Source organism: Lepidochelys kempii, chromosome 4 (assembly GCF_965140285.1).
Source record: "Lepidochelys kempii isolate rLepKem1 chromosome 4, rLepKem1.hap1, whole genome shotgun sequence".
Classification (NCBI taxonomy): Eukaryota; Metazoa; Chordata; order Testudines; family Cheloniidae; genus Lepidochelys; species Lepidochelys kempii.
In genome coordinates, this window is record NC_136383.1 from 49,704,020 (window position 1) to 49,717,124 (window position 13,105).

The window sequence follows — 13,105 nt, forward strand, 5'->3', positions numbered from 1 at the left end:
GACGACTGGGGTAGAGCCAGAGAAGAATCTAAAGATTATCCCCCATACGTTCACTTTTTATGTATAATGAATTGGTTACATTTGCGGTGTTCTCCCAAAGAATTGTTTCACTAACATCACTAAAATCCTTAGGCTGGCCCTGCACATAGAGGCCTGATAATGGTGGGCAGTAATTGATTATGTTGGTAGATACAAGTAATTTGCTTCCAAAATATGCCCAAAATTGCTAAGGTTTGGTATGACTACAGGGGGTATTTTGTGTCTAGCATGCTCTTTGGAGCTATAAAATAAATAAATACATAAATAAATAATGGAATTTTAAAATTGATACGTTGTCCAGGAGCTCAGCTTTAGCTCTCATCTGAAATATGAGAACTGCAGCAGCACGGTGCCCCCAACACAATATAGGAACACAGTTTTAGTACTGCTCTAAAGGGAACTACCTCACTTTCTGAACCATTAACATAATTGTGGACTTTTCGGGGAATGTTCCCATCCAAATACTAATCCAGCCCAACCCTTATCATCTTGTAAATCTTGCTTGCTGAGAAGATCATAGAGCAAGATGGTAAAACTACAGAACAAAATCTCTCGTATTACTAACACATAGTTCCATGATGCTTCCAATTATTTTATTCCCATCTGAGATAATAAAGATAACTTGGGTGAGCCAGAGAGCTGCAAAGAGCAGTCTTATCATTCTGCATAATCAGCCATGGCGGCAGACAGAAAGAAGAGACACAGAAGTGGGTGAGAAGGCAAGAGATAAGGTAGCTGACTTGCAGTTTGACTTTGGCTATATCAAACCCTCGAAAGGAAACAAAGACTCCAGTCTGGATAGGGAACTTTGTATACAACCATACTACTACGACTACTAATAATAAATACACTAGATAATTCTGCTCATATAAGAGTCACAGTCAGACTTTCAGATCCCTGGATATATGTGCACTATCTGATACAATACACAAAATGCTACATCATTACAGAAAAGTAAACACTAAACGCCATCCATCAGTGTTTCCCTTGACATCTTTGTTGGTCATATTTACAAGACTTTCTCCAGGAATCTCTAGTTTCAATGAGGCAGTAACTCATCCTACCTGCTCTGCACAAACTCTCTTTTGGTCACCATAGCAACAATTTGCTGTTGACTCCAAACTCCCCTCAGGGGGTCATTATTTCAGGATAACTCCACCCTCCTGCCACGCTGCTTCTTTGCTTAATTATTTTGTGAAATCCCGGCTTATCAGACAGATTTTCAATTAAATTAAAAGTAATAAAAATACGATTTTAAATTGTTCATTCTTGGTGCTAGAATTACAGGCACTTAACAAAACACTTTAATGGAGTCACCCCATAATGTTCCTTCTGTCTCAGTGACCTTGAAGTTCTTGAACATCTGTCTTACCCTTATCTTTTCCTGAAATATTTTAGGCAGATGTAATTATAAAAGAAGTCATTAACCTCAAAAACCTCAAGACCTTAATTTAATTACTCATATGGTTTCTGCATAATTAAAATAGAAGTAAATGTGGTCAGATACTGATTTTTTTTAATACTGGTGGACAAACACTTCTACAAATAACTTGTTTCTTTATACTGGAGACTGGAAGTTCAATCTATCTCCCTATATAAATAAAAAGTCATCGGATTCAATTACCTGTGCAAAACAAAAGTATCTTCCTGTGTGACTTTTTACACTGTTTTGTCTGAACTCCTTTTTCATTCCTTTTATATTGTTTGAAATATATGTGCTGCCCAAATTAAAAAGAGCACTGTTCCTAAGGAACTGCCAACCTCATTCCACCAGAAGTAAACAGAACACTGTAATGTAGGGGCTACCTATGTGCTAGCTGAATAATAGGAAAAAAGACTAAGAGGGGCTGTTCCTATTGTATTTGTGTCAGTGCTATGCATTAATACCTACACTGCTCTGCACCCACTGTGATAAGAGATGGTTGGGTTCATAGCTTACTGAAATACCGGCTAGACCTGGGCAGGAAATGCTTTTCCTGTCCCAAAAAACTTTGAGATTTCAAAAAATGTCCTGTTCCATATTGAAAGGCTACAGTTTTGTCCCAAAGTTTTTCACCAGGAAAAATGAGCTTGAGAGATCCTCCCCAGAAGAGCCGGTTGGTTACGGCACTCACCTCTGATGAGGCTTCAAGTCCCTGCTGTGTCCTGACTGCCAGGCTACTGGGTATTCTGGGGTGAGTCTCTCTCAATCTCTCCTCTTGCAGCTGTTCCAGTTTGTGTAATTAATTAAATATTCAGTGGACAGAGAGAGGGCAGGAGCGGGATCAGGTCTGTGACAGGGGGTTGGGGCATGCAGGGGTGTGGCTCAGGGCTGCGGGCTCGGGGCGGTGCTTACCTCAAGTAGCTCCCGGAAGCAGCAGCAGCATGTCCCCGCTCTGGCTCCTACGCAGAGACATGGCCAGGGAGCTCTGCTACACACTGCACCATCCACAGCTGCTGTCCCTGAAGCTCCCATTGGCCATGGTTCCTGGCCAATGGGAGCTGCTGGGGTGGCGCTTGGGGCGGGGGCACCATGCAGAGTGGAGCCCTCACGCTACCCTCTGCATAGAAGCTGGAGGGGGATATGCCGCTGCCTCCAAAAGCCGCGCAGCCACTGACATTGCACCCAGGCTGGAGCGCCAGAGCAGGGCAAGCCCCAGACTTTCCTCGCCAGCAGGAGCTTGAAGGGCGGATTAAAACGGCTGGTGGGGCAGATGTGGCCCGTGGGCCGTAGTTTGCCCACCACTGCTATAGCCTGATGGTTAGGGCACTTACCCAAGACTTGAACCTGCATCTCCCATATGCTAATAAATAGACCTGAAGTACAGCTCTGTGTGAGCTCGAAAGCTTGTTTCACTCACCAACAGAAGTTGGTCCAATAAAAGATATTACCTCTTCCACCTTGTCTCTCCAATATCCTGGGACCAACATGGCTACAACACCACTGCATACAATTAATATTTAATTATTTATACAACATGAAACAGTTCCAAGAGGAGCGACTGAGAGACCCACCCCCAGAATGCACAGTAATTCTGTAATGGTTCACATCAAGGCACTACCTATTCAATGTCTGACTTATTTTAATTATTTTCTACTTTAACATCACCTTCACCTTTCTCCAAAACTTAAATTTGATACTTACTGATGCCAACAGCTGTAATAAGCTTAATTGCTAGGTCTGGAATTTCACATTGGATAAAAAATGGTTCCAAAATATAGCGTCCAAATGCCAAGGATATCACTGCTGTGGCAGCAGGGCTAAGGTAAACAGAAAGAATCAAGAAATGATGGTTAATCTACACCAGTGGATAAACAATGTTCACACAGGATCATCTCCATTATCACAAAACTGAGATAAATTTAACTGTGGTGTGTCCTTCATAGCTGTGTAAAATCATAGTGTCTGAATATAGTGGAGGTTCTCAGGGGTATATAATCATTTATGCTTTGCTCAGGTGCTACTAAACTATCATCATGACTTTTATCAGCATGGGCTGACTTACCTGTTGTAGCACAGTCAGAAATGACATGCACTGGAGATTTATGGACACAGTCCTTTATTCATTCTCTTTAAATCAAATTGGATCAGGTACCAGATAACTGGTATTTAAATCCAACTTTATAGACGTTCATGTGGATAGAATTTTAACGTTTGCATGCATCTCATTCTTCACAAGAGAATTTCAAAGTTCAGAGATTCTGCTTTATTCAGATAAGCATCCTAAAAATATCCAACACTTATATCAAAGTCCTAGCGTATTTAATCGGGATGAAGCTGTGTCGCTAAATTGTAATTGTAAATAGGCTTCTGTAAATGATTTCTGCTTCCTGTCCTGGTCAAAAGCTTCAGGTCCTTTTCAACACTGGGGAATATTCCCCAAAGAAAGTGAGAGAGCACTTATTGCACAATGAAATGTGCAGAAAGAAAGTACATATTACAGAGATGGGTGAGGTGATTTCAAGAGCAGGAGATAGCTCACATCAATATATGCAAGACCAGCTTAATAAGGGATGTGCCTCCTCTTCTTTTTAAGACAAGGGAGAAAGTTAACCAGAGGTCTTAGCATTAACCCAGGTTTTGACACCAGTTTGCCCTGTTACTCTAGGTTAGATGTAGTCATGTTGCCTACATAGTGGAGTTCCAGGAATTCTGTTTCCGGAAATATCATTTCTACCTGCTCAGACAGCTATTTGTGCTTCCATCACCTAGTTACAAACAATAAGGAGCTAAGGGCCAGGGATACCTTTGATCTGATTCCCCTGGAGTAAGGCCCAGCCCATACAGATTAATATTTTTATTTCCTCTTGTGGTCAAAACCAGGAAGTGCAAAAGTGCTTGCAAATTCAAACAAAACAAAAAGTTAAGTATACTTTTTATTCAAAGTTCAGTAAATGTCTGGTTCAGTCCAGGGGATAGATGAAAGTTTAGGTAATTCTGTATTTAAACTTGTTCAACAATCCTTACCAGAGTATCTTTACAGAGAGATCTTATAGAATATAACAATGGTGAAACCAACAGAAATTAAACAAGACTGTATTGAAATTGCTGTAAAAATCTCTAGAATTTAAACAGAGAATAATAGTCTGTCTATGGGATTTAAACCATCCTTTAGAATGTAATAGCTATTATCCCTGCCATAAAATTTTATGAGACAATTTAAAAATTCTATTGAGAGGTTATTATTGTCTGTTAAATTCCACAAGGGAGCTGCATCTCTGAAAAGAAAAATATTTTCTCAGTGTTGTGACTCAGACACAATATCATAGATTGTGTTGGATCAAACTGCCAGCAAGCAAATGCCAAAACTATCTTGTTAACAAAGGTTCTGTGCTGGTTAAGGGAGGGTTGCTTCTTGTACACATTTACTGCTCCAGCACCCACCCTCATACATGTGGGTTTAATGGCTTAGCAGACACTCAGGGCCTGATTCTCTTCTCATTTACATGTCACTCTATTAACTTCAACTGAGTTACTTCTAATTTACACAGGAGTAAGTTTGCATCAGGTTGTTTGTACAGCTATAGATCAACCATCAGACCAGATCTTTTGAGTATCCACACACAACTTCCTTCTTCAATTCCAGTGCTCTCTTCCAGAGCCTTACCTAATCTTTTTCACACAGACCTCTTTTTAATTCTCTTAAAGACAGAGTGAATGTTAGCTGCACCACTATAATTTTTACATCCCTGGTTTTCCTAAATTGTGCCTGCAATAAATACCGTGGCTTAATGAACATTTATATGCTCTCATTTTTCTGTGGATTGTGCTAACAGCTGCAGGCCACAAATAAGAGAGCAGAGGATCAAAGTAAGAATACACTTTGCATTGTATTGCAAATGTGAAGAAAAGTTGGCAAAGTACATACACCTTGTGCACTTCTCTTGCTTTCAGTAATAGGTAGAAAGAGAATGTATCCCTTGCAAACAAGGGATAGTAGCTGACTATGTGCGGATAGAAGTAGGAAAATTACCACTAGCGCATCCCGTAGCTCTAAATAGGTTGCAGTATGCCATTGTCCAACCTATGGTTTAAGCCCTGTTAGCAACCATGTTTAAACATTGTGGGTGTTACTAGCATGATTTCCCTGACCTGTGTAGAAAGTAGTATTTTTTCCTGACATGGCTTTATAACACAGGTCTAACATGGTTCTCGGGGTGGGGGGGAGGAGGGGAAAATATCCCTGAATGCACTGGTTAGAGAAAGTGCATGTGAAAGTCATGCACTTAACCGTTGCTAGCACAGTTTAATCCCTATCACACAGAATTGAAATGTCGCTTGGATTTGTAATACTGTGGCTGAAATGATATATGGGAGCAGGAAATGTTTATTCTTTATTGTGGCTGCTCCACTAGTCTGTGGTTTTCACAACCCTGCAGACTTTCAGAGGAAAAAGGGCACAGCTGAGGAATGTGTGTGTAACTTTTCTGACTCCTTAGAAGTCACTCCTTAGAACATAAATACATATTGGGGGACTAGTTCTTTCTACAATAACAAACAATTCGTTCACAGCCATAGGAGTCAGAAATAAAACTCTACACAGAATTTCAGCAATGTAGTTCTGATAACTACAAGTTATAACAAGTACGCCCCCATAGTTATTTCTGAGAATTCCCGATTCAAGGATGGTTTGACTTTATTCTCATGCACAGTTTATATTTATTTGGGTGTGGGACAGGCTATGACGATAATGAAAGTTCTCGTAACATCACCAGGATGTTGACACATTTTAAACAAACTTTGGGTTCAGAGTGACTTAGCATTATTATTGCTTTTAGCCAACTCAGTCTGTACTAGAATTTGGATCCTTGCCCATTTTTATGGAAGTATGGAAGTGAGATCAAATAAAGCATGTGCACTGTGATTAGCTTGCTGTATGAGAGGAAGTGAGTCTTATTAAGGCCAGGCAGATTTCAAATGACCTACATTTATTTTATGTAGGTGAATTGTCATAACTATATAGATAGATTGAGCTACTCACAGAAATAGTTCAAATAGATTTCAAGGGACTAACTTTCTATAATCAATTTGAATATGATAACTGATTTAACTGATTAAAATTGTGGGTTTGGTTTGACATAAAGACACATATATATATATTATACTTTAAGGCTCCAACAGCATATACACCTGTAGCAAAAGTCACAAAACAACACAATAAGGCAGATTCTTGGCCCAAGTTAAGTATTTACAGCCTTAAAGCTGCTTTACATGGGCAGCTGGGGAATCTCCTGTTTTAGAGTAATATCCAAGTGGTATAAAGCTGCCATAGCCAGCTCTAAATTTCCCACACCTTCACAGGGGGGAAAATGTAGGGGCATGAGCAGAGCACATGGTTCTCTGGTGAGCCACGGCCAGCTGAACAGTACTCTAGTGATATGTTTACATCACAGGGTAAGCCCAGGGGTCAAACTCAGGCTCAAGTCTAATCCCCCTTCCTTCCACACACAAATCATGCTGACCCAGGGCTTGGACCCAGGGTCTCAGGATCCCACGATCCCACAGGGGTGGAACATCCCAGCCTGAGTCAAGCTGGGACCCAGCATTTAGCCCTATTGCTTTGCATTGCAGATGTAGCCCCACTGGACTCATGTTCTAGGAGTCCATCAAAAATATCTCACAATTCCACGTGCTGACTGCCTTTGTCCTCTGAACAGTCAAGTTTGGTGAAGAGTCAAGTTTTCCCAAACTGCACCATGAACAAAGGGCTAGAGTGGACACATTTTGGGATGGTAATTAGATTCGGGTTTTCAAAATGCTGGGTAGGCGCTGAAGCCTCATTTTGAGAGCCAGGGTTCAATAATTCCTAACCTGGGGTTACAAATGAGTGTAGATGCTCAGCCCCTAGGTTATCAAAACCAGGGTCTGCTACCTCAAATTCCAATAACCCTGGATTACACTGTAGTGTAGACATACCCGAGGAGACTATTCCTGTCTCTTCTCAGGGAGGTAGAAAGATAGTTTAGAACTACCTTTGCATCCCTCCTCAATTATTCCAAGACAGAGTTCACTTCCACAAATCTAAGTAGGCAGCCAACACATGACACACTGCAAGTTCAAAAGGTAGGTCCTTTAGAGTATTTTTAAATATGGTGTGTGGGTATCAGCACTATTAGTGACATCAGTGAGCCTGGCAGGCTTTGCAGAAGAATTGAAATCAAGTTGCTGAATTTTTATGAAAACCAGTCCATTTTAAATCATTTTTCTTAAAAATATCTTGAAACCAAATAATCAGTGCTGACAAACAAAATAGAACCAGTAAGTATCCTGCAGCAGAAATATTTTAAAAAAAATAACCAAAAAAACCACACCACACACATTTCTGTCCCCCTCAGATCTGAGGTTTCTCTTTGTATTTGAAACTGCATTGACAGTGGACAGAGAAGGTAAATAGAACCCTCAGCACACTTACCGTATTATAAGCAGTTCCACCCAGACTCTAACAAAAGCCGGTAACGGGCCAAACGCCTCCAGGATATAAGTGTAGTGTCCACCGGATTTCTTGATACATGTTCCCAATTCAGCATAGCACAGTGCACCTATGGAAATGTATTTAAAATTGAAATGTTGTATCATAAGACATAACCAATAATGTTTATTCAAAACTTTTGTGATACATGAGCATTAGGAACAGACTAAACAATAGAGCAAGTTATTTACTGAGTAATTATTTCTGACAAGTTTGGACATATTTCTTCAAATACGTTATTTGTAAATACGTTTTGCATTAGTTCAGTTAGCCCTGTAAGTGGCCAAATATTTGTGTGTAATTTATTCAATTACATTTTTCTGTAACCCACTGAATAGGTAATTTGCTAATACAGTTTCTCATTACTCAACCAGCTCTAGCAAACAGACAGATGAAAGTCCTTTGTCATGCTAGCTTGTCCGGCTACCCACCAAACAATGACAAAAGGTGTGTCTACACTTGGAGAGGGGTGGGTGATTCCCAGCTCAAGGACACATACTCATACTAGGTCTCATCGAGCTAGCACACTAAAAACAGAGTATAGCCATGGCAGAACAAGCAATGGGAGGGAACGGGATCTTTGACAATGAGCCCCTCCCAACGTTCATTCTGCTGTGGCTACATTTGGTTGTTAGCATTCTAGCTAGTACATCTCTTGGGAATCCCCCCACAGCTTCAAAAGTAGACATACTCAAAGCCCTGTCACTAGGAAATATCATCGGTTTAGTCTCTGCTGAGATTACAAGGGCCTGGAAACTGTACTACACATTCACTGCTAGTTCTGAGGCACATTGATGGAGCAATGTCAGGAAGTGTGCACTGTTGATTCAAGACTTCACTCTCCAGGACTATTGATGTGTTGCATACTAGTGTCACCCCCACTCCTCAAATTAAGTTGTTCAGTGCTCGCACATTACTGCATTTGTTCCTAGCTCTGGGAAGCTTCATGGGTTTCTGTATTGCCAGATGACTTCACATTTCCCTAGTAAGAGGAATCTTTCATTCTTCAATATGTTTACACTGGATCAAATAAAAAGAAAACCAGTGTTGTGTTATTACTTTAGGAGGTCTGGTCATGCAAAAGTCATTTGGTCCACTGTGGAGGGACTGCACAGCACAATGATGACCCTCAGAAAGCTCCCTGAGGTAGCCACATACACAATATGCATCCTCAGCCTTATGGAGCAGCATGCTAGAAAAACAATGGACCTGTATTAAATATTCTTAGCCATGTACCATCCCTCCAGTCTTTGTGTCTGCTGGGGTGTTTAATAGGCCATCACACAATTACAAAGCCAATAGATTCTCACCTCCATATATGGACAGCATCAGTCAAGGAGAGATTTACCAGCACTAACAAATTCAGTCAACCCATTCATTAGTGTGTGCACAGTGTTTGAGCAACCTTTGGGAATCAATGATAAAGTGATATGGTGTCTAGTGTTATGATCAATAAAATATATGCAGTTATCAATTATGTGTTCCCTAATTAATTTATGCCATTGTAATTATAAGATATAAAGCACATTTACAACATACAGCACCTTAAATGTCCAGGGTTATGCAGAGACATGCATACATCTGCTATAGCTATTGCAATACAAAAACCACCAAATAATACATCATTTAGAGATGGATTTGTAATTCAAAGGGCTTCCATTCTGTTCTTATTCTGACAGCAGCCCATTAAATCATACGTTTTAATGAAGAATATCAGGCATATCTCATTTCTTTGGTAAATAAAGTTGGGTAAATTTTATTTAAGATTATTCAGGGTACCTGATAATCTACTTAGAGTCACATTTAATGAACCCATTGGCAGATTTTCTCTTGCCAAGTGCATCTGGAGAGATACAATATAGAATCAGTCTGAGGTAACTACTGTAATGTTGTAATACATGTTTCACAGAGACCCTCACTGATCAAATAGGTGAACTTTGTATAAGATTTTATCACAGTATGTAGTGTAGGGGAAATCTCCATAATTTACTACACTTTAATCACTTGCTCATATAACACTCACCTAAATTAAAATGTACAGTGCTTTGTTGAGGCAAGTTCTATCTCTAGTTTAATCTGAAGCCCATAACTAGGTTCCAAGATATGTGTCAGCTCTCACTTCACTTGTAGAGGAGGATTTCGGTCAAGGCAGAACCTCCAAAGTTCCACAGTAGATTTTTGTTGTGCATGGGACTTTGGCATCAAAATAAGAAGTTTAGCTTCTAATCAAAATTGATCCTAACTTTCTTCAACTGTACATTTAGCTAGGGTCTTATGGTCCTTCTTAAGAGATGATGCCTCTTTTAAGTCCACAACCAGTTTACACAGGGTGACATTTACATGGTCTTAAGCAGATGTGTGTTACTCAGTGCTTGCTCTCAAGATCACCTGCCAGAAAACAAGTAGACTGCCAGAAAATCTACGGCAGCAGTCAAAACTCTCAGTCAAAACTAACACTCTTAGTAAGTGTTAGCTACTAAGTTTCATAACTTTTTGCGACATGGTCTTTCATAGTGATATTGTGAATTGGTGAATAAAGTGAAAAAAACTAACAAAGTTTTCTCTCACTCACTCTTGCCAATAAATATTTTGTCCAGCAGAAGCTATTCAATTCAGAGCTTAATCTAGTCAGTGGGGAACTGGATCAAGCTGTCTGTACATTTCACAGGTGTTCAGACTGATTGGCCCATATCCCCAAGAGCCAGCACCTTGCAAGCGTGCTGTAAATGAACCATTACAGCTAGAACAAAAAGTCACAAATGAAACAAAGGATACTTCCTCTCCTATTACTTTAGGGACTCATAAGAAACATTATTTGGTCTTATAATATTTTTTAAAAGGTACAGTTTTGTGTCACAATGCTTGTGAAAGAGATAATGCCAAATGCATAGTACTGTACCATTTACAGACATTATCAAATAACAAAAAATATTGGTAGCCTTATTGGTCCTCACATATCAGATTGGTCTTTGATATCCAATAGCAGGGGGGAAAAAATCCACCAGCTGCCCCCAAGGATCAATTATAAACTTACTTTCTTACTTACTTTCATCAACTTACCAAACAGTGAGAGGATACCACACACCATCCAGAGAATCAAGGACATTCCCACACTGCCTGTGTTCTTTAGGATCCCTTTGGGAGAGATGAAGATTCCTGCTCCAATGATAGTGCCAATTATAATGGATACCCCTCTCAGAAAAGTTACTTTCTTCTTCAGCACCACTTTTTCTTCTTGAGCTGGCTCTTTACTGTCCAGAGAGGGCAACCTGCCAATAGATTGCTCCTGCAAAGAACTTCCATTAGGGATTGTGGAGAGACCAGGTTTCCTAAACATGCTACTGTGCCACCACACACTCAAGACAAACAAAATAAAAAACTTTCTGGCAAGCACTCAAAGTTTCTTCCCCTCAATCTTTGTGCTCTCTTTCTAACTGTTCTCACTCTCTTTCTCTGCCTTTTGTTACCTTTCAAGCTGCTCCTGCACACAGGTATAACACTCTGAAGTGTATTTTAATATTCACTGCTGTATAAATACTACTTAGTAACACCTGTCCTTTTATGTTGTTAGCCGGTGCTGCCCTCTCATTGGAAACCAGCTCAGCTTCCTCATGGACTTGTATTTAAGCTCCTGTCATACCAAATTAGTCTGCTGAATGATGATGCAAATTCTCCAGGTTTGCATCAGCCATAAGAAAAGGCTCTGGCATTACTCAGCATTTTCAAATAGTAACAGCATGTTGCACAACTGATTTGAGCTTCTTAGGAAGAACAAAGCTCTCACTTGAAAGAAAGTTTAACCAATCAGAAGGTAGTATATTACTGTCAACACACTCCCATATATTTAAAGGAACTCGTAGTGAGGGATGCACAAGCCTGATTTAAAACACAAAGTTCTTTAGCCAGAAAGAAAAAAAAATCAAATAGGATGTGTCACCTTTGGTTCTATTCCAATTTTTTCCTCAAAAGACTTTTAAACTAATACAGGTTTTGTGGGTTTAAACATTTCTTTTTTAGTTGGTTGGTTTCTCCCAAATCTATCCCTTACCTGGAAATGTACACAAAGACTACATACCTTTACATAAAGACTACATATAAAGCTTTTGGTACCTTGTGTTGCCTACCAACAACCAAATCAGACTAGTGAAAAATCTAGGTTATTTCCACAGTACAGTAATTATCACATGTACAGAGTTTCTGGGATATTTGTAAATAACACACAAATGAAAATACCCCTTCAAGTCAGGTAAGCACTCTTGCTCATATTTACAGCAAATTCTTTTAAGATATGATAGAATGATATCAACATTTCAGAGCACTAAATCGTCACATCACAATGTCTCAGAAACCAGAGACACCATCTGATTTGCATGTCACAATAATGTAGGCATGGCCAAACTGTGGCTCATGAGCTGCATTTGTCTCTTTTACAGTTAAAGTGTGGCTCACAGAGCCCCTCTCCCCTACAATCCCTCTATTCTCCACCTAACAGACTCAGCGAGGGGAGCTCGGGGCTTTTGTCCTGCGGCGGGGTGGTGGGACTAGGGACTTCCATACTGCAGAAAGGGGAGTCTAGCCCTCCAGGGAGGATTGTGGCTGTCAAACTTCTGAAGACTATTATATGCAGCTTGGAGGGTCAGTAAGTTTGGCCACTCCTGCAATTGTGCCTTCCTGAGTGGATGAACTAATCTGTACTTAGATTTCTTGCTAACTCAGCCTAGTTACTTGATTTCAAACCAAAACAGTAAAGTAAAATAAAAGTAAAAGAAAAAAGACGCTTTCATAAAAAAAATCAATAGTCCTTGAGCACTTACAACCTCATCACGGGACAGCCCGTACAGTATATGCCAAAGGAAAAAAATCCTGTGTAGCATAACTACTGCAGCTGCTCATGGCTTTGGGGTCAATCAGCATAATGAGCAGTAGTTATTGCCTTGCATGCTCCCTTTACTGTTATTGCTTAATTAGCTCCGAATAGGAGGGAAAGATATTAGCTAAACGTTTTGTCATTTCAGAAGGCGGCACTGAGCTCTAAGCACAACTTCTGTGCTTTTAAGTGTATTTTGGAAACAGTAAATATTAGAGTATCATAACAGCGCTTAATCATAACAGTGCTG

General features: G+C 40.0%; 1 protein-coding gene across 1 annotated transcript in view; it reads right to left on the reverse strand.

Annotated features, from left to right (window-relative positions):
* Positions 1-11,648, reverse strand: part of SLC7A11 (solute carrier family 7 member 11) — a 74,250-nt gene extending 62,602 nt beyond the window's left edge. The window contains exons 1-3 of the mRNA XM_073341133.2: positions 11,049-11,648; positions 7,932-8,058; positions 3,164-3,279 (exon numbers count right to left, since the gene is read on the reverse strand). Coding sequence (XP_073197234.1) covers positions 3,164-3,279; positions 7,932-8,058; positions 11,049-11,325 — 520 coding nt within the window. The 5' untranslated portion in view covers positions 11,326-11,648. The remainder of the gene's footprint in view (positions 1-3,163; positions 3,280-7,931; positions 8,059-11,048) is intronic.
* Between the last annotated feature and the right edge of the window lie 1,457 nt (positions 11,649-13,105).